At 45.0% G+C, this 27337-nt stretch overlaps 1 protein-coding gene across 1 annotated transcript; it reads left to right on the top strand.

The window, feature by feature from the left end:
* Window positions 1-24195, top strand: Ugdh (UDP-glucose 6-dehydrogenase). Its single transcript, XM_059275073.1, has 12 exons — window positions 1-238; window positions 8993-9161; window positions 13718-13819; window positions 14528-14728; window positions 14840-15037; window positions 15531-15678; window positions 17775-17869; window positions 19737-19867; window positions 20704-20837; window positions 21266-21357; window positions 21469-21579; window positions 23768-24195. The coding sequence occupies exons 2-12, from the start codon at window positions 9000-9002 to the stop codon at window positions 23873-23875; spliced, it is 1482 nt and encodes a 493-aa protein (XP_059131056.1). The 5' UTR covers window positions 1-238; window positions 8993-8999; the 3' UTR covers window positions 23876-24195.
* Window positions 24196-27337: the final 3142 nt, after the last annotated feature.

Raw genomic sequence — 27337 nt, 5'->3', positions numbered from 1 at the left:
TAGAGGCCTGCCCCGGGGCCTGGCGCGGAGGGAGGCGGGGCCGTGCGGGGCGGTGGCTGGGATCAGAGTCCCGGGTGGCCTGGCTGCGGGGGAATGAAGCCTCCGCCTTCCCCGGCAGAAGCATTTAAATACGGCCGCGGGCCCCAGATCCGGGCAGCGGAGTGTGGAGCCTGCGGCTTGGGAGTAAGGCGCTGTCCGAGAGAACGGGATCCGAGCGGCAGCCGTGCTCCGGCCTTGGGTAAGCGCGGTTCCCCGCGGGATGTGCCCCTTCCCGCGGCCGGGGTGTGCGCGCGGTCCGGGTCGCTCCCGGCTCGCGGAGGGGCTGCCCACCGCACCATCCTGGTCCCCCCTCCTTCTCGGGCCTGGCGGGAATCAGGTCCTGCGCTTGCAGGAGGAGGTCGGAGGAGCAGGGCTTTTGATTTGCAACTCGTGCGTCTTTACGCCCGTTCCCATTTTTTTCCCCACTTTCCGATTTGAAGCCAACGAGATTTTCCCGCCGCTTCGGAAAGCCAAACGCCCCCCACCTCGCCCGAAGGAAGGGATCCTCTCCTTGGGGCCTCCTGGGCGGCTCACAGCCCTAGGCTTTGTTGGGGATTAGACTCTGTTCACCTGGGGGTCCGCTGCTCTCCTCTGGTCGCCCCTAAGAGGAGAAAGCAACGCCCCCTGAAGACGAAACCCTAAGGCATTTATCCTAGTATCTTAGGGGGCTTCTGCAGTCCATTGTTGGCCGAGGCATATGCTTGGATGTTCTACTTGATGTCAGGGAAGGCCTTTCTTGGGGGCTTCAGAGACCATGTTTTTCGTGAGATCTTGAACATCTTGACGTCCTACGTGTAAGAGAATTGAGTAGGGTTGTGAAATCTGGTGTAGAGAAAGGAGGGGCTCGCTGGGAGAGAGCTCATACATGGGATACACAGAGGACTAACTGTTCGTGGACTCACCTCAAAGGCCAGTCTTTGAGTTTTTTCAAATCCCCTAAGAAATGGAGAACAGTAGTCTGGTCTGTTTCTTCTGAGGGGCTCTGGACTTGAAAGAGCCGAGTGTTTCTGCTCAGACGTGCATTTGCGTACTCAGCTTCTAGTCTTAGCTGAATGCTACACAACCCTGGTTTGGAAAAGAGCTTATTTTTCCCCCGTTCATCTCTGTACTGCTTTCTCTGTCATAACATCTCTAACCACTAGGCATGCTCCGTCTTTCCCCAGCACCAGTATTTCCACAGCTTTGTTTCATGTCCGTTAGATATAAAATTAAGTCTTTTATGATAGTTTTTTTTTTCTTGGATCAGGCATGTTTTAAGCGTGTGTCCAGAAATGGCTGAAATGAGTGAGGTTGGTGTATCCAGCTGTTTATCATAGGGGCTGTTTAGTTCGCAGTAGCTGTGAAGAGGGGCGGCAGATGAATTATATTCTGTTCAGATTGCAGCATAGGACGTTTGCTGACTGTTAGAGACATCTTGTAGGTTGAAATGTTTATCTGAATTTATGAGATTTTACATGAACAGTAGTTTCAGGTGGGCGTGGTAAACTGCGATTCCCAGAACCCAGAGGTGAGAACTCATTTCAGAGTGACCTACTCGGTAAGCAGACAGGCCCACTTTTCTGTCAGCACCGTGAGGGCCAGAGGGTGAAGACAAGTAGCAGTGGAACATGGTGAGGTGAGCCCTGCCGTTGAACACACTTGCCGGACAACCTTGAGCTGGATCCCCAGAACCCACAGAGAAAGGAGAACCTAGACCCCAGAAGTGCCCTCTGACCTCACACATGTGCATGCTGCACACTTCATACACACAAAACAAAACACTAAAATTATGAAAAATGAAAACAGAATCAGAAAGCATCCGTGTCATAGAAACTATTGACAACATTGTATCAAGCTCCGTATTAAAGTTTATTGAGGATTTTATTGAAACTTCCAAGTGACTTTATTTGATTTGCCTTGGTTGTGTACCCAACCTCAGTATTTTCCATCCATTGTCATGTATAAGCTGCCCTTCACTTGAAAACTAGCCCGACAAGGATACCCAAGATGAAGACCACCTCATCAGGTAGCTGTGTGTAGTGGCTCATGTCTCTAATCACAGTTCCCAGGAGGCTGGGGCAAAAGGGTCACCACCAGTTCCAGGCCAGCCTGGGCTGCAGAGTGAAACCTTACTGGGGGGGGGGGGGGGCGTGGAGAGGAGAGAAGGAGGAGGAAGAGGAGGAGAGAGAGAGAAAACACAAAACAAAGCTTATCCCGTTCTACAGTACAGTACTGCCGTCAGTGACTGCTGTTTGGAAAGAAACCTGAATTCTAGTCCTGAAATAAAGTCGGGTAAGAAGTAACTTGAGGACTAGGGGCTGTAACACAGTTGTGGAATGTTTACCTGAGATGCTTGAGACCCTGGATTTAATCCCCAGCACTATAAAAAACAAACAAGTAACGTTAGAAGTGACTGGGGATTATAATCTGATGTCATTCTTTAGGTGGCTAAATAAGGTAGCAGTCTGTTCACTGCAAAATATCAGCCATCCTAACTAAACCTACGAAATACGAAGTCCGTAATCCTAGAGTCCCAGGGAGACAGTTGCTCAATACACACCAAGGGATTTTCATACCAGGTGTTGAAGGTACAGAGGCCTTGGTGCTGGAGAGATGCCTCAGTGGTTAAAGACCACTTGTTCCTCTTGCAGAAGACAAGGGTTCAGTTCCTAGCATTCACAGTGGTGCCTCCCAACCATCTAACTCCCAGGTACTCCTGTGGTGTATGTTAAGACACATAAAATAAACAAATCTAAAAACATTTTTAAAGATCCATTAGCCTTGGGATACCTTATTAAACTGTGAACTCCTTAAGCCCAGGGTGGAAATATGTCCTGCTGGAGCTTGAGGGTGTAGTCTGCGTTAATAGCTCTAACTTCTTGGCTCTGGAATTAAATTGTAACTCTGAAAGATCCTCTGGACCTACTTAGAAATTATAGTCAGGCTGTGGTGTCCCATGCCTTTAATCTCAGTACTGGGGGTGGAGGGCAGAGTAAAGGCAGGCGGATCTCTCTGAGTCTGGTCTGGTTACACAGAGAAACCCTGTCTCGAACAAAACCAAAAAATACTAATTATTAGATAGTCTAGTTAAGGAGGGAAGCAGTTGTCTTTTCTTTCTTTTTTTGAAGGTGTATTTTTATTTTTTATGTATGGGTGTTTTGGCTGCATGTATGTCTAAACCAGGGGTTCTCAACCTTCCTAATGCTTCAAACCCTTTAATACAGTTCCTCGTGTTGTGGTGTGCCCCACCATTAAAGTTGTTTTCATTGCTACTTCATAACTGTAATTTTGCTACTATTATGAATTGTAATGGAAATATTTTTGGAGCTAGGTTTGACAAAGGGGTCATGACCCACACAAGTTGAGGACCATTGGTCTATACCATCTACATGCCTGGTACCTGTGGTCAGAAGAAAGCATCAGATCCCCTGAAACTAGAGTTATGGATGATTGTGAACCATTATGTGGTGCTAGGGATTGAACCTAGATCCTTTGGAACAGTAAGTGATAGTAACCACTGAGCCATCTCTCCAGCCCTTGGCTGGATGTCTTACATGTGGTAGTCCTGATGAACCTTGTATATAAACCTATTGACCCAGAGTTAACTAGGCTTTAGATGTTGATTTATGATAATGTGGCTTATAAAGAGACTGAGCAGATACACTAGAGTGGAACTTGGCTATCACAGTAGAGGGTTTTATCGCAGGGCCTGAAAGACAGTGATCCCTTGGTAGCTCTGGGAGATTGGCTCCAGGACTACTGCAAATGCCCAGATCTGGAAATCAAGTCCTTTAAACAAAATGGTGCAGTATCTATCTGTCTAGAGCCTATGCATGTCCTCCTGTGTACTTTAAATCATCTCTAGGTTACATATGATACCTAATTAATTGAGCATCATGGCACATACCTATAATCCTAGCATTGTAGAGGTGGAGGCAGGAGGATCATGAGCACAAGACTATCCCAGCCTTCACGACAAGTTCCAGGCTAACCTAGGATGCCTAGGGAGACCTTGTCTGAAAACAATGGAAGTAATACCCAGCTGGGCTGTGGTGGCACACACCTTTAATCTCAGCACTCCAGAGGCAGGGGCAGGTGGATCTCTGAGTTCAAGACCAGTCAGGACTACAGAGTGAGTTCCAGGACAGCCAGGGCTATACAGAGAAACCTTGTCTCCCGCTAAAAAAAACAAAAAAGTAATACCTAATATAATATAAATAGTTACACCTTATTGTTTGGGAGAAAAGAAAAATTCTATACATATTTAGTAGAGCTCCAACTTTTTTTTTTGTAAAGCAAGGTCTCACTATGTGGTTGTGACTGGCCTGGAACTTGTTTTGTAGACCAGGTTGGCTTCAAGCTTGCTTCTGCTTCCTAGTGATAGGAGTAAATATGTGTGCCATTACACACACACACACATAACACAGTTGCCTGATTCTGTAGGTGTAGACCCTCTGGGGATAGAGGATGTACTTGTACCTGAAATTTAGGCCATCCCTCCCTTCCTTTTTTCCCTCCCTCCCTCCTTCCTTCCTTTCTTATTTTTTCGAGACAGGGTTTTTCTGTGTAGCCCTGGCTGTCCTAGAACTCACTCTGTAGACCAGGCTGGTCTTGAACTTACAGAGCTCCACATGCCTCTGCCTCTGGAGTGCTGGGATTAAAAGCATGCGTCACCACTGTCCTGCTAGGGCCATCTGTTTCTGATAGTGTAGTTTCTGGGAATCCAAATTCATAAAGCATCAGAACAGAGAATTTTGAGGAAATACGCTGTCCAAGCCTAGAAAATTCTGTTCCTGTCCCCATGTCCCTGGAACCAGAAAATTTCTCATCTCTAGATTTCATGTCACTGTTCTTTTATGTGAAAGTAAATATCAAGTATTGCATTGTATTGTTCCTTACTCTTTCAGTCTCCAGTCTTAAACTGAACCACCCTGCTCGTGAAGTCCCCCTCTCCTAACAGAGCCTCTAATTATGATGGCCCCACTCTACCATGTAGATTGTTAGTAGACTGTCCTTCAGATTGCCGCCTTGCTCTCCTGAGAGAGACATCAAGGGCCACTTGTATGTAGGCATAGGCGACAGTTACTGCCTCTCACAACTCCTTAGTACTCAATGCTTTACTCCACTGAGTGTACATCCTCACTTCTCTATGTTTATTCTTTTATCTAGAATGTTCTTTCTGGTTTTCTCCCCCATCTCGTCTCCAAATCCTATCCACTCTTTAGGCCAGGCTCAACTTCTGAGTCTACAATGAGACAGCCCTTCTCTGCCTCTTCCTCTTTTTTTCCTTTCCCACTTAATTTTTATTTATTATTATTAGTGTGTGTGTGTGTGTGTGTGTGTGTGTGTGTGTGTGTGTGTGTGTGAAGGTCAGAAGGCAACATTCAGGAGCCAGTTTTCTCCTTCCACCTTTATGTGGGTTCCAGGGACTGAACTCAGGCGGCCAGGCTTGTGTGGCAAGCGTTTACGCTCTGGGCCACCTCATGGCTCCCTCTTCATCCTCATTCTTCCTTGGACTTGGACACTCATGTTGCCCTCTAGTTGAGTATCTTTTTTTTTTTTTTTTTTTTTTTTAATCATGAAGCTGTTTTTCTTGGGTGTGATTCCTTGCTTTTCCTTCTTGAAGACATCGTGAGTCATCATACTTTTCAGAGGCCTTCCTCTGTCCCTTACCCCACAGACAGTTCCTTGCTCTCTCTCCTTGTGCGGTCCTCTCTAGGGCACTAACAAAGGCCGTAGTTCTGTTTCTGTGCTTGTACTATATTGTAACTCAGATTACTGAGTTACATACAATACACTCAGGGACTGAGCTGTCCCGCTTCCTGTTGTATCCAAAGCACACTGAACAATGGTAGCTGTTGCATAGAGGGTGCTTAATACATGTCTTTGGTTAAACTAGTCTCCAAATAAGCTGCTAAATACTTCAGTGTCAGGTCCTGTATCTATCCACGGCCTGGTCCTCTCCCATTTTTTCCTGTGAGAAGCATTACTTTTTATGATGGGGAAAGGACTAGGCCCCGGAACAAGGTGAAGTAAATTTTCTGGAACCATTGCCAACGTTTCCCTTTTGTGAGGTGGGAAAGCTGCAGTGACGGTTGGAAGCACCTCTTCCCACAAGCAGATTTTCAGAAGATTCCCCCTGCCTTAGTCACTTAGTGTTCCCAACATCAGTGCTTCCATCCACTTAGGGTGGGGAAGCAAGATGAGGGAGGCAAGGAAGGACAGGTGACTGCCGGAAGTCAGCGTGGGTACTCTTGGTGTTTCTACCAAGGCAAGGCTTGCAATCCTAAAAGTTTAAATAAGAGTGTTTTGTTTCTGTACTTCACAGGTGCTAACAGAGGACTTTTAACTCACTTAGGCTCTTAAGGAACCAGTTTTAATATTTCCTGGTAAGTGAGTCCATATAGAAGAATGCAGCATAACAGTTAAAAAGGTGAGGTAGGGGAAGAATGGATGTCACTTTAGAATACAGTAAGTTTAAAAAAAAAAAAGCCAAGTGTAGAGACTAATGGGTCCAGATATTGCTAGCAATCCACGGAGTCTGCTTAAAGGGCAAAGGAATTTATTAGAGAAGGAAAACTCACTGTCCAGAAGAGAGGAATTATTGCAGGGTCCTGGAAGGCTGAGGCACAGTCCCACGCTGTTCTTACACCTGGTCTGTCTCCAGCATCCAAAACCACGAGGGAGTGAAGAGAACACAGTGTATGTGCATCCCAGGTCTTAAGAGTCCTGAGTGGCCACACCCCAGGGGCATGTACTTCAAGGTCGAGGCAGGTGTAAGTGTTACCTGCTACCTCACTAGGGACAGTGCTTCAAGGTCATAGCTAGAACAGCTACCCATTCCAAGAGACTGTCTATATGTATATGGTATTTCTTCAGTTAAAAAATATTATGCCAGGCATGATGGTGCACACCTTTAATCTCAGCACTTGGGAGGCAGATCTCTCTGAATTTGAGGCCAGCCTGGTCTACACAGCGCATTCCAGGCCAGCTAGAGCTGTATAACAGAGAAACCCTGTCTCAAAAAGATCATAATGCATACACACATAAATAAACATATAGTTGGACAAAGTAACACTGGGAGTATACACAGGAGACAAAGGAGCTGCCTGTGAGGCAGACTCAGTAGGGATGGGGTAGAAGCAAGGCTTCTTGGGATAGATTTTCTTGTAATATTTGACTTTGACTTTGCACTGACAGGATGACTCAGCTGGTAAGGCTCTTGCCACCAAGCCTGAGGACCCGAGTTCAATCCCTGAGACCCACGTGGTGGAAGGAGAGAACTAGTCCATCGTCGTGTCCCCCCCCTCCCCGCCCCCCCCTCAGCAAATTTACTTTTATGTATAACGTTAAGGATGCTTTCTTAGTAGAGTTATACGGTTCCAAGGCTGCCTATTTGGGGAACTAAAACTGTGGGGGGTTTTGTGTGTTTGTGTGTTTTGCAATACTAAGAATCAAACTCAGTAGCTCACCTCATGCATGCTGGCCAAACAGTCTTCCACTGAACCACAGGTACATTCTTGCCAAGCACTGTCGAGCCCAGAGCACCTTCTCTGAGCCATGCAGGAGTCCACAACAGACTGTTAAGCTCTCTGGCTACCATTTTCCTTCTCTTTGGGTTTCATGAATGAGTTGGATTTGTGATGTCTGAGACCTTGGCAGGAACTGAAGTGACTGGTCATTTAGACAGTAATTATAGTGAATAACCAGGCAGTCATATACATAAGCCAGTTCTTGTAAATTTTTAGTGTCAATCATTTCACTCAATGGCTATTGACAACGTACTAAGATCAGTGCAACAGTACTGATAACTGCAGAAATGACTTGGCCGGGCTAGGGAGACAGCAGAGCAGGCTTGCGATACGAGCCTGAGGACCTGAGTTCGGATCCCCAGTACCCACTAAAAGCTATTGTGGCCGCACATACCTGTTATCCCAGGGCTGAGGGCCAGAGATGGTGTGGCTAGGGATTGCTGGTTAGCCGGCCTAGCTAGACAACAGCAAACGCCAGGTTCAGTGTGATTCTGCCTCAGAGGGATAGGTGAAGAGCAATAGAGGAACATGATGTGGGCCTCAGTTTCTACATGTCCACACAAAAATAGGCACGCACACACACACATTTGAAAATTGCTTTCCTTTAGTGTTTTCACAGTTTCTAATTAAAGTTGAAACAGAGTTTCAAGATTATTGCCCCGTACTTAAAAATAATCTGCGGGTGCCAAGTTAAGTATTTGAGGGGCAATTTGTTCTATTTTCTGCTCTAGAACAGCACCTGAGATGGATCATCTGTAATGAGCAGGAATTCCTTGGCTCAGGGTACTGGAGGTTGGCTGTTGTGCTGTGTCATTCTCTGGCGGAAGAACAGAAGATATGAGATCAAACCTGTAGCTTTAAGTCCTTTTATAGTAGGCATTAATCCACTGAGGGTAGAGCTCTCACGTCCTAAACACCTCCTCTTATGCCCCACCTACCCGCTCCTTTGCATTGGGAATTAAGTTACCCGCGCACTTCGGAGGGATATGTGTAAGCCAAGCAGGAGCATAAATCTTAGAGGCCAGGTCTGAGTCATGGAACTGATCTTACCATCTGCGACCATCTAAACCTGTTGGAAAACTCACCTTGGCATGCCCACATATGCGGAAGAATTGCACAGATGTATACATTTACTCTGGGGCTTTCTCTGTGCAGCCAGAACTGCCCTGGTTTAGAGGACAGGCTTTATTTTGCTTCTTCACTTTAACTATGAGGACGTTATAATCTTCTGGTATGTGCAGTAATATCAGTTGTTATTAATTTTCCCTCTTTTTCATGCTAGCACAGTGGAGGAGTGACCAAGTCATCTAATTGGAATGTTATTTTTCACTCACAATTCTCGTAATTCCTATGAGTAAACGCGGGAAATCGTTCCCGATATCTAGTGATTTGTCCATAGTTTCTGTTTCCCATACTGAAGCATTCTTGATGTTTCCCTCTAGTTCAGTCATGGTTGAAATTAAGAAGATCTGCTGCATCGGTGCGGGCTACGTCGGAGGACCCACGTGTAGTGTCATTGCTCATATGTGCCCTGAAATCAGGGTGACGGTTGTCGATGTCAATGAATCAAGAATCAATGCATGGAATTCTCCAACCCTTCCTATTTATGAGGTAAATCATATATTGAACAGCTGTGTTTCTATGCTTGTGGTTCTCTACGGTGTTGGTTAACTATTCCATATATACTAGTATAGTGATAGCTATGGCTGTAACCAGTTCAATGAAAAAAGTCTGGCTGGACATGTTGGTAACACCCATGATCCCAGGTCTCAGGAGGACTGAAGTAAGTTCATGGTCTGCCTGGTCTACATAGCTAGTTTAAGGCCAACCAGGACAACACAGAGAGACCCTGCCTCAAAACAGAGCAAAGGTTCTGGATAGCGCTTGAGTGTAGCTCATCCTAGCTTGACTAGCTGACATAGGCCCTGGGTTCCAGATAATAAGGAGAAAAGAAAGAAAAACAGACTAAGTGTGGTAGTGCATGCCTGTAATCTCAGTACTTTAGAGACTGAGGCAGGAGGGTTACTGAACTACATAGTGAGTTCCAGGCCAGTCTGGGCTATATAGTGAGCAAAGAGCTAAAAGTCCACAACAAAAGTTCCAGATAAGAAAATGTTACGGGCCTTTGAGCTGGGAGTGTAGCACATGGTCAACCTGTGTCAGGTCCTGACTTTCCTCTCCAGTACTACAAAAAGAGAAAAAGAAGAAATTAGGACACTAAAATGACAGTCATGTCAGGTGTGCTGAGACAGTGAAGAAGAAGTGTGCCAGAGCGGGGGTATTGCTCAGTTGGTGGAGTCCTTGCTCAGTGCACAGAGTCCTGTGTTTTCCCAGAAGGGGCATGGTGCCACACTCAAGAGCTGGAGCCAGAAGGAACAGAAACCCCACAAGAGGGAGTTTGGGGCCAGTTTGGGATACATGAGACCCTGTCTCAAAAAAATAGTGGACTGCTGCCTGTGATAGAGCATTCCTTGAACTCTGACACTGAGGAGACAGAGGCAGGGGGATCTCTATGAGTTGGAGTCCAGCCTGCTCTACAGATCAAGTCCCAGGACAGTCAGGGCTGCATAAAGAGACCCTGTCTCAAAAAAACACTCCCAAAACACAAACGTAAGTAGAGTCGGGGTGTGGTGGTGATGCATGCCTTAATCCTAGTGCGTGGGAGACAGGGTGGCAGATCCCTGAGTTTCAGGCCAGCCGGAGCTGCATGAGACCCTGCCCATAAACAAACAAACAACAAACAAACAAACAAATAAATAAATATTTCATTTTATATATAGGACTAATAATTATTTGTGTTACTTATGGGGTACAGTGTGATATTTCATGTGCAGTGCTTAATGATTATATCAGACTAACTAATCCTATCTATCACTTCAGAACATTTACCATTTATTTGTATTAAGAGAATTTTCCGGGCTAGAGAGATGGCTCAGCAGTTAAGAGCACTGACTGCTCTTCCAAAGGCCTCAGGTTTAGTTCCCAGCACCCACACGGCAGCTCACCACTATTACCAATGAATATGAACTTTTTAAAAAAGAAAGAATTTTCTGCTCACTGTTTTGAAATGATCTGATTGACAGTTATCAGCCAGTGAGCCTGCTGTCTCTAGAATGTTGGAAGTTATTCTTCCTGTCCCATTATCTATGCTATCACCATCCTCCTCCCTGCCTCTGGGAATCACAGTTTTCGCTCTTTCTATGTGATCAGCTCCTCTGGCTTCCACATCATTGAGAACATGTGTTATTTGTCTTTCTATACCAGATTTACTTCATTTAACAGAAGACTGCTTAACCTGTTCCCTGCAAAGTCCCACCTCCATAACTTGCCTCTCATTTTCTAGAACCCAGTCAAAATAGCCAAAGAAATCTAGTGTGGTGGTTGTTCCTGTTTACATTTTAATAAATAACCGGAATATGAGTTTACAGTTATACCTCCTCCAGTGGCTTATGTTAAAAGGCCTGGGCCTGGGGGATAATGGCTCAGCTGAGAAGGGCATTTGCTATCAAACCTGATGGCCTGAGTTTTGATCCTGAGACTCTCATAACAGAAGGAAAGAACTATTCCCAAAAGTTGTTCTCTGACCTCCATATGCACACCATGGCAAGCACGTGCTATGGCACACACACACACACACACACACACACACACACACACACACGAATGAATGAATGTAAAAAATAAGTTAAAATTAATAAAGCATAGGACTTTACATGTATGAATGTTTTGTGTGTATGTTTGTATGTACACTACATGCATGCTCTTGGAGATCAGAAGAGGGGGTTGGATCCCCTGGAACTGGCATTATGGATGGTTGTGAGCATCATGTGGGTGCTGGGAAATAAACCCGGGTCCTCTGCAGGAGCAACCTGTGCTCTAAACTGCTGAGCCATCTCTCCAGCCCCCTCTATAAATTCTTCAAAAATATATAAGTAAACAAATGCAGAGGTAATAGAAAATGAATCCCTGTGGCCTCATCACTGTGCGAGCAGTTATGAACATGGCCAATTTCCTCCCGTCTCCCACCATCCTAATTATTTATGATTTCATCTGTTATAGTTGCATTATGTGCATCTAAAGAAAGATTCTTCTTTTTAGGCATGAACACATCACCATTCATTACTAAAAACAAAAAATTTTACTATGTTCGGGTGGTGGTGACGCACACCTTTAATCCCAGCACTCAGGAGGCAAGAGACAGGTGCATCTCTGTGAGTTCCAGGCCAGCCTAGGCTACAGATCGAGTTCCAGGGCAGCCAGGACTGTTATGTAGAGAAACCTTGTCTCGGAAAACCAAAAAGGGGGAAAAAAAAAAAGATGAAGTGCTCTTGGGACTGGGAGTGTAGCCTACTGAGAGAATGGACATTTAGCATGTTCTAGGCCTTGAGACCAGTCACCACCACCAAAACATCCAAAAACCCAAAACAAAAGAAAAAGCTTATGCGTGTTCATCTATCCACTAGTTAGCTTAAATCAAGGACCGAGTAAGATTCCCATTTTGCAGTAGAATGATATCACTTAAGTATCTTATTTTATTTCTTTTGAGACAGGCTCTCCTGGACAGATCAGGCTGGTTGGTCTCAAACTGGAAGTCCTCCCATCAGCCTCCGAGTGCTAGGGCACAGGCGTGCACACCACACCCCGCTGTGTCCTTTTTGGTTGGTTTTGTTTTGCAAGACAGGGTTTCCCTGTGTAGCCCTGGCCATCCTGGAATTGGCTCTGTAGCCCAGGCTGGCCTCGAACTCAGAGATCCGCCTGGCTCTGCCTCCGAGTGCTGGGATCAAAGGCGAGCGCCACCACCGCCCCGCAGCCGTGTCTTTTGTAAGTCCACAGCCTGTATTTTCCTGCTCCCTGGTCACCCTCCCTTGCTTTAATGGTGGTTTTCTCCCCTGCTCTTCAGTCAGAGAAGCTGGTCTGCTGTGGACATTTTCAGGGTGGATTCTCCTGGCTGACTCCTGAGCTCCCTTGAGTATTTCTGACATTTTTTCCTCTATCCTTTCTTTTCTGTAAATTGGCAGTTAGCTCTAGAAGACCCATCTGATCAGATTTAGGCTTATAGTTTTCTTCTCTCTCCAAGAAGACTTTTGGACTGACAGGATGACTCTGGGTAAAGGTGCGTGCCACCAAACCTGATGACCTGAGTGTGACTCCAGACCAACACGGTAGGAGGAGAGGACTGACTCCCAAAGGTTGTCCTCTGACCTCCACACGTACACCATGCACACCCACAGCCACACCCAAAGTAAATGTGAAAGTTGAACTTAGACTTTTTAAGTGCCATGTTCCTTTAATTTTTTTTTTTCCGTTTTTTTTTTTTTTTTCTTTTTTTTTTTTGAGACAGGGTTTCTCTGTGTAGATTTGGTGCCTGTCCTGGAACTCACTCTGTAGACCAGGCTGGCCTCGAACTCACAGAGATCCACCTGGCTCTGCCTCCCCAGTGCTGAGATCAAAGGTGTGCCCACCGCCACTCGGCCTTTAAAATTTTTTTAATATACATATATCACCAGTAAAATTGCATGGGAAAAAGTAGATTTTCAGTGTTTCTTATAGTAGAATTTGGAAAAACACATACTATTGTTTCTTTGTATGAAGTACACACTGGCTTTCGCAACCCCCTCTGTGGTGTGAATCCTGGGGGTGGGGGCTATGACACTGCATTCATAATGACAGTGCAGAAAGTGTGCTTGAAATCTCAGGGCCTTGAGGATGTGATAACTGGGTTGATAGGAGGAGTTAATGGTTAACGTGTGGCCCGGTACATGGCAAACAATGACAAAGCATTTTAGAGCGCTGATCTGTGATTGCGCAAGTTCACCTTTGCCTCATCTAATGGTGACATCCTTACATGCTACATTTTGTGTATGATTCGTCCCCTTCTCTGGTTTTCACAGGACCTCCCAGTGTAGCCTGGTCTGACCCCAGATTCACTGTGTAGCTCAGCCTCGCGTCAGACTCGGTTGCCCTGTCTCAGCCTGCCAGGTGACAGGCCCGAGGTGTGCACAGCCATGCCCAGCAATCCTCTGCTGTTGTAAAAAGATACTGCTCGGAAGCCTAGGCCTTTAAATTATAGCGCAGCCTTCCCCTTAACGAAGCTGATTCTGCTGCTGTGCGTCTCAGGACTGGATAACACTGTGTGGTCAACGCCTTTTCCTTTTTTCCTTCTCTAGCCTGGATTAAAAGAAGTGGTCGAGTCCTGTCGAGGGAAAAATCTATTTTTTTCTACCAATATTGATGAGGCCATCAGAGAAGCTGATCTAGTATTTATTTCTGTAAGTAGTTTGCTTTGCCGTGTGATTTTTTTTTTTTTTTTTTTTTTTAATATTCCTGTCTGTGAAAGCTTCTTTGTTTTATTTGGTATTAAACCACACAAGTGCTCTTAACTGCTGAGTCATCTCTCCAGCCCTAAAATTTCTTTTTAAATACTCTAATAGGGGCTGCAGAGATGGCTTAGCTGGTAAGCAGGGCTGCTCTTCCAAAGGACCTGAGTTCAATTCCCAGCACCCACATGGCAGCCTACAAATGTTTGTAACTCCAGGTTCAGGATCCAACAACCTCTTCTGACCGCCATGGGCACTGGGCAGGCACATGGTTCATGTACATACCCATAGACAACATACACGTAAAATAAAATTATTTTTTAAAAAGGCCATGGTAATATATTGCACATGATAGACAAAGGCACTGCTTTAGTAAGGACCTCTGAATTCATCTATTTTTGTCTCCTGGCCTTCGCTGGGAACCTGCCGGTCTGCCCTCGTATTATCATACACGTAAGGTAGCTTCTCCACAAAAGAGTTCTCTGGATGTTTCCAGTTGTTTCTTTTCCGGGCTTGTATCTGTAAAATGCGTTGAGTTGTTCTGTGAGAGTTAAGACCATGCCCACAGTTGATTGGTGAACTGATTGTCTGGGCACTGTCTTGAAAACACTGCACAGTCTTCACAGGCGCTGTGTTCTCCATCCCAAATGCTTTCACTAGGTGAACACACCAACAAAAACCTACGGCATGGGGAAAGGCCGGGCAGCAGACCTGAAGTACATTGAAGCGTGTGCCCGACGCATTGTGCAGAACTCCAATGGCTACAAAATCGTGACGGAGAAAAGCACCGTCCCCGTGCGGGCAGCAGAAAGCATCCGCCGGATATTTGACGCCAACACAAAGCCCAACTTGAATCTACAGGTAGGAAGAAAGAAAGCACTAGAATCTGATTCTTCTTAGGTCAAGACTGATGCTTTAAAGTTACCCCCAATTCATGCTAACCTAAAACTTTCCTTCATATCACTCTTCTAGGTACTGTCCAATCCTGAGTTCTTGGCAGAGGGGACAGCCATCAAGGACCTAAAAAACCCAGACAGAGTCCTGATTGGAGGGGATGAAACCCCAGAGGGCCAGAAAGCTGTCCGGGCGCTGTGTGCTGTGTATGAGCACTGGGTTCCCAAGGAAAAGATCCTCACCACCAACACTTGGTCCTCAGAGCTTTCCAAACTGGTTAGTGCGAAGCTTGCAGCTCTTCCTTAAATCTGTTACTGTGTTTAGGCAGTGTATTCCGTGTTACTCAGGCCAGTGTCAAATTCACATCCTGCCTCAGTTTCCTGACTGTGAGGAGGGATCACCACACACACACACACACACACACACACACACACACTCTCTCTCTCTCTCTCTCTCTCTCTCTCTCTCTCTCTCTCTCTCTCTCTCTCATACTCACACTCACACACACTACACTAAAATATTTATTTTGCTTTATGTCTTTCAGTGCTGGGGATTAAACCTGAGGCCTCACCTGTTAGTCAGGTTCTCTGCCACTGCAGTTTAATCTTTTTGACTTGTCTTTTCTAATCAGTCTTCACTGTCTCCTCAAAGTGAGCCCATCAATCTCTCTTATGCCTGCTCAGTAATTTGCATCACCTGAATATATATACACTGGCACATGAAATTGCTTTTCTGCTCATTGTCTTCTCTCATTTCTCTTTATTTAAAGGCAGCAAATGCCTTTCTTGCCCAGAGGATCAGCAGCATTAACTCCATAAGTGCTCTGTGTGAAGCAACGGGAGCCGATGTGGAAGAGGTAGCCACAGCTATTGGCATGGACCAAAGGATTGGAAATAAGTTCCTCAAAGCCAGCGTCGGTAAATACAGTTTTTCTCTACATAAAATAGGTTATGGGCATTTAGCTCAGTGGTAGCCCTGGGTTCGGTCCTCAGCTCTGGAAAAAAAAAAAATAGGTTACTAAAGCTTCCAGCTTTATAGAAGATTTTTGTTTTTGTTTGTAACTTAATATCCTTTTTTTAAAAAAAAAGATTCTAGAGGGGCTGGAGAGATGGCTGATGGTTAAGAGCACTGGCTGCTCTTGCGGAGGACCAGAGTTCAATTCCCAGCACCCACGTGGTGACTCAGTCATCTGTTACTTGAGTTCCAGGGCATCCTAAGCTCTCTTATGACTTACATGGTACACATGCATACATGTAGACAAAACATTCAAACACATAAAACAAATCTTAAAGGGCCTGTAAGATGTCTCATTGAGTAAGGGGCACCTGTCCCCAAGCCTGGTGACTTTGTTTGAACTCACATGGTAAAAGGGGGGAACAGACTCCCTCAAGTTGACCTCTGACCTCCAAATATGAACGGACTTCCACATAGTACCTTCCCATAGGTTGTAGAGATTAAGTGAAATGGGCATGCTTATCCTTCCCCTTAGGAAGCAGAGGCAGGAGGATCAGGAGTTTGAGGCTAGCTGCTGTTACATAAGTTGTCCAGGGTGCCTTTGAACTTGTTCTGTAGCCCAGGCAGGCTGTGAGTCTTCTGTGCTTCTACATCAGTCTCCGAGGTAGTTGAGATTACAGGCATGTGCCACCACGCCTGGCCACAGCATATTTGCCCAATCTTTGAATCCAACTTTATACCAGCCCTGTAGTCAGTTCTCAGTATTTGTGGTAGTTACGCTGTATTTTAGCACTAAAAATACTGTGTAGAACACAACTTAGTGAAGCCCTGTCTCATAATAAAAAATATATAAAGGGGATTAGGACAGTGTTAGAGTGCTTGCTTAGCATGCACGCTCGTGTGTGTGTGTGTGTGTGTGTGTGTGTGTGTGTGTGTGTGTGTGTGTGTACACACACAGAGCTAGTATTTCTGAGGCTAAATGTCACTTTCCAGTACTGTTTTCTCTGCCCTTTTTGATGTTTTCTCTAACTAAAATAAAAATAGCTAATATTTACATAAGACATAGCATGTGTCATGTTCTATAGCAATACTTTATCTCCTTTAAAGACAGAGTTTCATACAGCCCAGGCTTGCTTTAAACTTGCTATATAGTCAAGGTTGGCCTCAAACTCCCAATCCTCCTGCCTCTACCTCCCCTGAGCCAGAATCACAGATGTTCGAAACTACACTTGGCATTTTTGCTGTTTATGACCTAATAAGGAGGTGCTTTGATTTTTGTCTTTAGACAGTATTCAGATTCAAGGAAAGTTTTGAACCTTGCTCAGAATCCTACAGTGCTGAGGCCAGATGATTCTGACACTGAAGTCCCTACCTTCCTACTGCAGCCTGAATTATGGCCCAGATCCACACCTTGGCCCAAATCCAGCCCACAGCTTGTGGTACATGAGTCCAATATAGTGTGGAATATAGTCATCCCACACCCACAGCCTGTCCCTTGTCTTTGCCTACTATGGAGCTGCAGTGGCAGAGATTGTATGACCCACAAAGACTGAAATATTTACCCTCTGGCCCTTTACTTTAAAAGTTTCCTAACTCTGTAATAAAGTAGGAGACAGAGGCAATCATACCAGATAGGTACAGAAGAAATAGAAGATAAATGTAAGGAAAGGTCAAGTGGGGGCTGGAGAAATGACTCAGAGTTAAGAACGTCTGTCCTTGTGGATGACCCGTGTCTGTTCTCAGCACTCACACAGTGATCACTCTAAACCATCCATCCCTCTTCTAACCTCTGGGGATAGTGCACATACATACATGCACACACACAACAATATTCTTTTAAAAGGAAAAAGGTCAGATGTAGCTTTAATGAAATGATGTACTGGGTCTCATGTAGCCCAGGCTGGACTTGAACTCACCGTGTAACTGCAAAAATTTTCTGCTATCTGAATTTTATTACTTGAAATCTAAATAAAAGCCACCGATGTTGTATAAGTTTTGCTACAGGATTTAGTTTCTGGATCTTACCTGAAAATATTGTCAGTTTTTTTTCTCCCTTCAGGTTTTGGTGGGAGCTGCTTCCAAAAAGATGTTCTGAATTTGGTTTACCTATGTGAGGCCCTGAATCTGCCCGAAGTAGCTCGTTATTGGCAGCAGGTATATATCTTTGTAGTCAAAGGCTTCTGATTAGATTCTTTTTTTTTTTTTTTTTTTTTTTTCCCCGCTTTTTTTTGAGAAAAACACAGGGTTTCTCTGTGTAGCTTTGCGCCTTTCCTGGAACTCACTTGGTAGTCCAGGCTGGCCTCGAACTCACAGAGATCCGCCTGGCTCTGCCTCCCAAGTGCTGGGATTAAAGGCGTGCGCCACCACCGCCCAGCCCTGATTAGATTCTAATAAACACTGCTCCCTTGGTGAAATGTTCCAGGAACTGAATTTACTTATTTCAGGTTTATTTAATGAATGTCTGTTTTCAGTTAGTCTTTTTTCCTAGTCAACTGTGATGGGCATTTTTGATACATCAGTACTTCCCATTTATAGTTAAATTTGCCCAGAATGAGTCAGGAAGTAATATTATCCTTCATGTTTGAAGGTATGTGTTGGAAACTGTCTCATGTAAACAGGCTGGTCTTGAACTTGCTATGCAGCCGAGAATGACCTTGAACACCTACTCCCTCTGCCGCCTCCTGAATGTTAGAGTTACAGGCATGCGCCATCATAAGAGACAGGGTCTCACTGTGTAGTCCAGGCTAGCCCGGAACTTGGTGCGAAATGCCCACACTGTAATATGTTCAAGTGGTTTGCATCTGTGGACGCTTTCCTTCCCCTCTTTCAGTTTCACAGAGTTAAAACAGGAACCTCTTCCTGGCTTATCAAACGCTTGTTTATTCTGGATACTCTTTGGGAGCACTTGGCATGCAGAACATCATTTAGTCCTCTTCACGAACATGATCCCCCATTTTTAGATGAGAGAAGATCCTTTGAGAAATGACATAACTTGCCTAAGGTACCGGCCAGGATATGTATGCACCGTTCCCAAATGGTTTCAGATTTCAGCAATAGCTACGGGAGCAAGTCTGCAGAGATGGCTCACTCTCTGTGTATCTCACTTAACCTAGCAGGCGGCTTTATCTTGCCATTCATTATGTACAAAATGCAGATGAAGTCCTGATTTCTCAACACTTTGGGCTCCTTTTCAAGCTGCCAAGAACTTGAGATGGTTCCTGAAAGCTTTTGAAATAGCCTCCTCGCTCCCCCATGCTCTCTGCATCAGCACTTCATCTAGCAGATGCGGCAGATGCTCTTAGAAGCTTTTACTTAGGATGTTTGGCTGAAAAGCTTGTCCAGTACTTGTGGTGTCACAGTTGACACAGAAGCAGCTCTCCGTCTGTGTGGTATCTGTTCCTAGCCATGTTCTTCTCGTGGTGAGATGGTGAGTTTCGGTGAAAGGTGAGTTGCAGCATTTGAGGAGTGCTTGGAGAGCGGGTTCCTTACCTCCTTGTTCTCTCTGGGGCGTTGAAGCCAGCTTGGAGGGGAGTGCCTCATTTAGGCTGGCTTTGTGGCTGCATCTCAGGTGCCTTCAGAATTCAAGCCTGGCTGTGTTCCTGTCTTTTCATCCACCCCAGCTTCACTCACCGCAGACCAAGCCAAATGAAAATGAACGTTTTCAGAAAGGCTCGAAGGAAGGGAATTGGTGGAATTTATTATTACTGTTATTTGTTTTTTATTATTATTTGTTTTTTCAAGACAGGGTTCTCTGTGCAGCCCTGGCTGTGCTGGAACTTGCTTTATAGACCAGGCTGGCCTGGAACTCAGAGATCTGCCTGCAAGTGCTGGGATTAAAGGCGTGTGCCACCACATCTGGGAATTGGTGGATTTTTAATTTTCAGATTTAAATCTAAATGACAGTGTTAAGTATGAATATGTAAGCCATATATTTATACAGCAGCACTTACTATAAAACCAGATGTATGGCCTAGACTACACTTTTGTAAGCTAACATTGTATGTTCTACATATAATTTCAGGTCATAGACATGAATGACTACCAGAGGAGGAGGTTTGCTTCCAGGATCATAGACAGCCTGTTTAATACAGTGACTGATAAGAAGATTGCTATCTTGGGGTTTGCATTCAAAAAGGACACTGGTGATACCAGGTATCAGTTCTTTTTTTAATTTTTTTTTTTAAGATTGATTTATTTATGTGCATTGGTGTTTTGCCTGCGTGTATGTCTGTGTGATGGTGTCAGTCCTCTGGAGCTGGAGTTACAGACAGTTGTGAGCTGCCATGTGGGTGCTAGAATTGAACCCAGGTCCAGCAGCCAGTGCTCTTAACCACTGAGCCATCTCTCCAGCCCCAGGTATCAGCTCTTTAAAACATTAAAAAAAAAGTTTTGTTTTGTTCTTTTTAATTTTACATATGCTTGGTGACTCACAGTATTAATCTAAGGAGCCATAGTTAGGGACAGATCTCTATGAATTGGAGGCCAACCTGGCCTATATAGCAAGTACTAGGCCAGCCAGGGTATATGTGTGTGTGTATGTGTGTATGTGTGTTAGCCAGTTGTGGTGAAGCACGCCTTTAATCTCAGCACTTAGGAGGCAGACACAGGCAGATCTCTGTGAGTTCAAGGCCAGTCTGGTCTACAAAGCAAGTTCCAGGACAGCCAGGGCTGTTAAACAGAGAAACCTGTCTTGAAAAACAAAAACAAACAAACAAAAGCACCTGTATCCTCGACACTTAGGTTTGACTAGAACTTACCACCATATCTTAAATTTCCTGATATTAGAATATGTCATTCAGAGTGGTGGTAGTAACACCCACCTTTAATCCCAGCACTCTGGAGGCAGAGGCAGGTGGACCTCTAACTTCGAGGCCAGCCTGGTCTACGGAGGGAGTTCAGGACAGCCAGGGCCGCACAGAGAAACCGTGTCTGGAACAGACAAACAAGACTGTGTCATTTACAGCAACACTGACTCTTTTCTCCCTCAGAGAGTCCTCCAGTATCTACATCAGCAAATATCTGATGGATGAAGGTGCACACCTCCATATCTATGACCCCAAAGTACCCAGGGAACAAATAGTCGTGGATCTTTCTCATCCGGGTGTTTCAGCAGATGACCAAGGTAGGACTCTGTTCCGTAAATCATTTTGGATACAAACGCGCACACAGCTGTTTTTTCCTCTGAAACTGTTAGTAGCTGCATTTTCTGTCGCTTATTGTCAGGGGTTGGCCCTGTATTCAGCCTCATTGCTCAGAAATTAAACCTTAGGAAGTCCGTCCTCATCTTCGATCGGAAGTCATCACCTGGGTTCTAATCCAGTCATTTCTGCAGGGACCAGGGCTATAGCTCAGTGTCCTCCACAAAGCCCTAGAGATCCCAGGAAATACTTGTGGAGAAAGTTGGGGGTGCTCCTGGTTCCCCATCATTCCCACTCAGTCATCTGTTACTCACTTCTGTCAGACACGCCTTCTCAGGACTAGTGTTAAATACATTTAACTTCAGACACCTTGTTTCTCATTTCTCTTTGGTCATTGTTGCTATTTTTATAGTGTCCAGACTGGTGACCATTTCCAAGGATCCATATGAAGCATGTGATGGTGCCCATGCCCTGGTTATCTGCACCGAATGGGACATGTTTAAGGTGACGTCTCAAAAATTACATTAAGGAAAATTCTAGAGGCATTCCAGCATCAGCTCCAGCTGAGTGTGTCCACATGTGTGTTCTAGTTCTTCATTTGGTATGTCTTCCCAGGAACTGGATTATGAACGGATTCACAAAAAAATGCTGAAACCAGCCTTTATTTTTGATGGGCGACGTGTCCTGGATGGGCTCCACAGTGAACTGCAGACCATTGGCTTCCAGGTAATCAGGATTCTGGACTGGCCTTTTGTTCGTTTGATCTTGTCATTATTACTTTATTACTCTCTCTCTCTCTCTCTCTCTCTCTCTCTCTCTCTGTGTGCGCGCGTGGTTTGGGGTGGGGACATGTTGGAGGTCAGAGGACAACTAGAGTCAGTTCTCTCTTCCCTTCTTTATATCTGTCCCATAGAGCTTTGGACTTAGGCAGCAAGTACCTTTACCCTCTGAGCCGTCTCAATGGCCTGCTCTGTTACAAACCCACTGTATGGGTTTTAGAATTGTCATATTTTCTTTTTGGCTTTTTGTTTTTTGTTTTCGATACAGGGTTTCTCTGTGTAGTTTTGGTGCCTGTCCTGGATCTTGCTCTGTAGATCAGGCTGGCCTCGAACTCACAGAGATCCTCCTGGCTCTGCCTCCCGAGTGCTGGGATTAAAGGCATGAGCCTCCCGGCAGAATTGTCATATTTTCTAACTTAGCAGTAAGATAACTGGGCAAGAGGTCTTTTCTGGGAAGTCCTGATTTTTCGGTGACCATTCCACTCCTTCCCTGTTGTGACGTAAAGTGAGGGCGTCAGGTGCCTGTCCTACAGCGTGTCCCTAGCTCACCTCATATGACCCATCACGTAAGAAGACACTGGTTACATGGTGCATTCCTCGTGGTTTTTCACAGCTGAGCTTCATACCCCAGTGAAGCCCTGGGTGATGGGTGGGCTTAGATTGTGGGTGGCCACTGAGGAAATGCTTCATTGTGGCAGCCACACGGTCGTCCTCGTGGGAGCATAGTTAGCACCCACCTCACCAGGTACCTAGGCCCATCAACTGGTGTTCATCCTATACCTTCTGGACACGCAGTGCTGTCCCTGTGCTGTGAGAGGTCTGAAGGGAGAATATGGAGTTCCCGAGACTAGCCCTCTTTTCAGTCAAGTTCACTGATTGTGGAGCTTGGGAAAACTGACAGAACCTGCCCAGAGCAGTGCATCTGTGTTCTCAGCTCTCCCCCGAGTTCTGTAAAGTAACAAGTTGTTTCTTTCTACCTCCTGAAGCAGTGTGAGCATGGCGTAGAGGCTCCCGGCAGAGTAAGTTAGGGAAGGTTAAAAAAGAGTTGCCGGAGGAGGAGGGCCGTCTGCACAGTGGCACACTATGAGGGCCTGTGCATTACCTCAGCATGCAGGCGGCAGGAAGGCCTTATCTGCTCATTACCACACTGCATCTGCTTTCTTTAACCTCTCACTCACTTGTTAAAGGGCCATTTCTGTCATTTGTGAGACACTCACTGGGTTTAGCAAGAGTCAGCTGACAACTTCAACTCCTGTCAGACCTTGGAAATGCCTCCATCCCACCCTCCTTAGCTAACAGCAGGACTGCTTTTCTGAGTTGTGACTTAAACTCAGGAGTGTGATTTTTAATTTTTGTTTTTTCAAGATAGGGTTTTTCTGTGTGTAGCCCTGACTGTGTTGGAATAGCTCCGTAGACCAGGCTAGCCTCAAACTCACAGAGATTTACCTGCCTCTGCCTCCCAAGTGCTGGGTTGCCCAGCTGAGTGTTATTTTTAAAATGTTATTTCTAAGACGTATGTAGAAAGATACATATTTAAAATTACTTTAGTCAGTTGTGGTTTCACTCAGGAGGCAGAGGCCGGTGGATCCCTGAGTTCAAGGCCAGCCTGGCCTACAGAGCAAGTTCCAGGACAGCCAGGGCTACACAGAAGAAAAAGAAAGGTGGTCGTCTGGGGCTGGAGAGATAGTTCAGTAATTGAGAGTACTCACTGCTCTCCTCAAAGTCCTGAGTTCAGTTCCTAGCATCCACATGGCGGCTCACAACTGAGGCCTTCTGGTGTACAGATGTCCATGCAGACGAAAATACTCATAAACATGAAAAAATGAAGCGCTTGTGTCTATGACTTGATGATTGAGGTGTGCTGGTCCATGCACTCCAGCACATGGGAGGCAGAAGCAGGAGGGTCTCTGAGTTAGAGACCAGAGCTTCATAGCAAGACCCGGTCTCTATAAACCCAAACAAAATCAAGCCAGCAAAGTGGGGCGACACTTGATTCTAGAAACACAACAATAAAGGAGCAAAGATCTCAGCAACTCAGACAACTTTAAAAAGTTTCTCTTCTTAGCTCTCTACATTGTAGAGCTCTTACATATGTGCCTGTGATTAATAGTTTTATTTATTTTTTCCCTCTTTAGATTGAAACAATTGGCAAAAAGGTGTCTTCCAAGAGAATTCCATACACTCCTGGTGAAATTCCAAAGTTTAGTCTTCAGGACCCACCCAACAAGAAACCCAAGGTCTAGATATTCCCATTTTATGTGGTTATTTTGGTACTTCAAGGTAGCCAGTGTCTGTCTGATATTAAATGGTAAATGAACTACATGTTTTTAAGGAAACAAAAATATTTTTTTAATCATCAAATTTATACTAGCTATATGGGTGTTAGCATACCTAGGAATTATGAGTCGAGAATAATTTTTACATATTTTTATATTATTATCCTCTGTTATTGAATGGATGGAAAACAATCATGTTAGTTTCAATGTTGTCAATTTTTGTAAAATAGAAACTTTGAACACTTTCCAGCATTACAAACTGTCCACACTGGGAAAGGCAGTCTCGTTCTCGTGGGCGAGGTTTTATTTGCTTACCATTAACTGGGATTTTTAAGCCATGAAATCACTGTGCTACTGTGTATGGGCTGGCTAAAGTTCTCTGTCCTTTGGTTTTAATGTGATATGTCATTAGTGGTTTTAATTGTTTTTTGTTTTCCCCCAAAAGATCACTCTGCATTTCCTTCCCTGCCTAACATGAACAGTACTTTCTTTTTTGAAAGACTTTAACCTGAGGAGAAAATCAGTCTGTGGTCTGTGTTGTTTCTTAACTTTCACCACTGATTGTTACTTTTGCAGCCTGAGTCCAAAACTGTTTGTTACCTTCATTTTGATTATGTCTATTACAATTCTAATATTTTCCTTTAATCAAGAAATCCAATAAAATCTCATGTGTAAATTAAAAGATTTTCTAAGTTACATGCATCTTTTTTATATGCACTTATTTATTTGGAGGGGATGTGGAGTATGTACGTGGTAAACCATGTGTGCAGAGGTCAGAGAACAAGTAAGTTAGGTGGTCAGTTCTCCTTCCATGTGGGCCCTGCCTGGGGTTCAAACTCAGGTGGCCACGCTTTAGTCTCAGCACTCAGGAGGCAGAGGCAGGTGGATCTCTGTGAGTTGGAGGCCAGCCTGGGCTACAGAGTGAGTTCCAGAACAGTCAGGGCTACACAAAGAAACCCTATCTCAAGACAAAAACAAAAACAAGAAAATTGGGTACTCTTTTTTTAATTGCAGGAAGCTTCTGTTCCTAGAGTGGAAAAGTAAATAATTATTTGTGGAATATAGTTATAATTGAAAAGGTAGAAAGATTGGAAGTGGAAGAAAATGGGCCAAAGAGGGAGCCTTGGAAATTTTCTGTTTGTGATGGGGAAGAAATATGTGACTCAGCATATAAATGGCCACAGCAGGCCACAGAGACCCTTTGTCCTCTTCTGTGTGGTTAAAGACCACGGTTTTCAAAAAGAAAGAAGGGGCCAGTAGGATGGCCAGGTGGGTAAAAGACAGTGGCCACCAAGTCTGACGACCTGAGTTTATTTCCCAGGAACCACGTGTTAGAGGGAGAACCAGCTCCCCAAGTGGTCTTCTCACTCCTTCTCACAATATGGCACACAAGCTCACGAGTGTGTGCGAACACACGCACACACTCCACACTCACAAAATAAAAACCTTTTTTAAATGTCAAAGAAAATGATCTTTAAAATGAAAAGGTGCTAAGGGCCAGGGACAGGGCTTAGTCCCTGCTACACAAGCCTGACTGAGTTTGACCCCAGGAACCCATGTAAAGGTGGAAGTTGTCCTCTGACCTCCACGCGCACTCTGTGGAGTGTGTTCATCCACTAGCATGGTGATGAGACTTGGAGAGTGGAAGCAGGAGGATCAGGAGTTCAAGGGTAGCCTTGACTACATAGTGAGTCTAAGACAAGCCTGGGCTGCATGGGATTCTGACTAAACAAATAGGCTGGAGAGAGGTCCCAGTGGTGAAGAGCACTTGCTGTTCTTCCAGAGGACCAAAGTTTAGTACATGGCACCCATCTCAGGCTGCTCTCAAACACCTGTAACTCCAGCTGCAGGGGGTCTTGACACCCCTCCGGACCACAGACAGATACACATGCACAGTAATAAATCTTAATAAATGCTGGTCCTGTTGGTACAACGTCAGTCTGGGGTGTCCAAGATGAGCAGATCCAAAGTACAAGGCCTGCCTCACTTGAGAGAGTTCAAGACCAGCTGAAGGCTGGCCATGGTAGCACATGCCTTTAATCCTAGCACTCGGGAGGCTGAGGCACAGGGATCTCTGTGAGGTTTTTGTTATTTGTTTTTTGAAATAGCCCTGGCTGTCCAGGAGCTCACTATGTAGACCAGGCTGGCCCTGAACTCAGAGATCTGCCTGCCTCTACCTCCAAGTTCTGGGATTAAAGGCACATGTCACCACACCCAGTTGATCTCTGTGTTTAAGGTCAGACTGTCTCAAAATAAAACAACAATCTTAAAAACAACAACAAAAACAACACCCAGCCTGGTAAATTTATAGAGACCATGTTTGGTGGGAATACTTAAAACTGAAGATAATAAACATAGTAAAAGACATTCAACCCAGGTGTGATGGCACACGCCTTTAGTCCCAGCACTTGAGAGGCAGAGGCAGGCCTAGTCTTCATAGTGAGTTCCAGGACAGCCCGAGCTACATAGTTGAGACTCTGTCTCCAAAAAAAAAAAAACAAAAAAAAAAAACAAAAAACAAAAACAAAAAAACATTAGAATAGATGAGGGGGGTGGGGGGTGGGCAGTGTGCATTATAGGATTTTGCTCTGTAGCCCGGGCCTCCCAAATGCTGGGATTGCGTGGAGGGCCACCATGACCAGTAAGTTTTTTGTTTTTTGTTTTTTTTTCTTGAGACAGGGTTTCTCTTTGTAGCTTTGCGCCTTTCCTGGAACTCACTCTGTAGCCCAGGCTGGCCTCGAACTCACAGAGATCCGCCTGGCTCTGCCTCCCGAGTGCTGGGATTAAAGGCGTGCGCCACCACCGCCCAGCGCCCAGCACCCAGCGCCCAGTGCCCAGTAAGTTTTTAATGGCTTCCATGAATGACTAAATCATCTCTGACACCCACTTCCTGTTTGGTGGTATAAATGCCCATGGTTAATAGAATCTGTTTGAAGAGATTTTCTTCCCTGATGTTGAAAACACCCTAATATTAGAAGTAGACTATAGGAAGAGTGGGTACCACTAGGCAGAATCACAGAATGATACTGACAGTGATAACCAGAGAAATGTCTTCCCAAAATAAAAAAAACTCGAATTTATCTTTTGATTCAGAATCCTGTCTTTTTATTTTATATCTTACAAATGAAATTTTATGTGGCTATATTGTAAAACATGTAATGCGGGTAATCAATTCTGTGTAAGTTTTTTTTTTTTTTTTTTTTTTTTTTGAGTCAGGGTTTCTCTGTGTGGCTTTGCGCCTTTCCTGGAACTCACTTGGTAGCCCAGACTGGCCTTGAACTCACAGAGATCCGCCTGGCTCTGCCTCCCAGTGCTGGGATTAAAGGCGTGTGCCACCACCATCCGGCCTGTGTAAGATTTTTAAAATCAATCAATAGTTATTATAAAGGTTACGGAGCCAGGGATGCCGCTTGGTTGGATCCAGTGCCT

This window comes from Peromyscus eremicus, chromosome 10, assembly GCF_949786415.1.
Source record: "Peromyscus eremicus chromosome 10, PerEre_H2_v1, whole genome shotgun sequence".
NCBI classification, from domain to species: domain Eukaryota; kingdom Metazoa; phylum Chordata; class Mammalia; order Rodentia; family Cricetidae; genus Peromyscus; species Peromyscus eremicus.
Note: the sequence above shows the minus strand (reverse complement) of the source record. Positions and strands in the feature narration are given on the sequence as shown.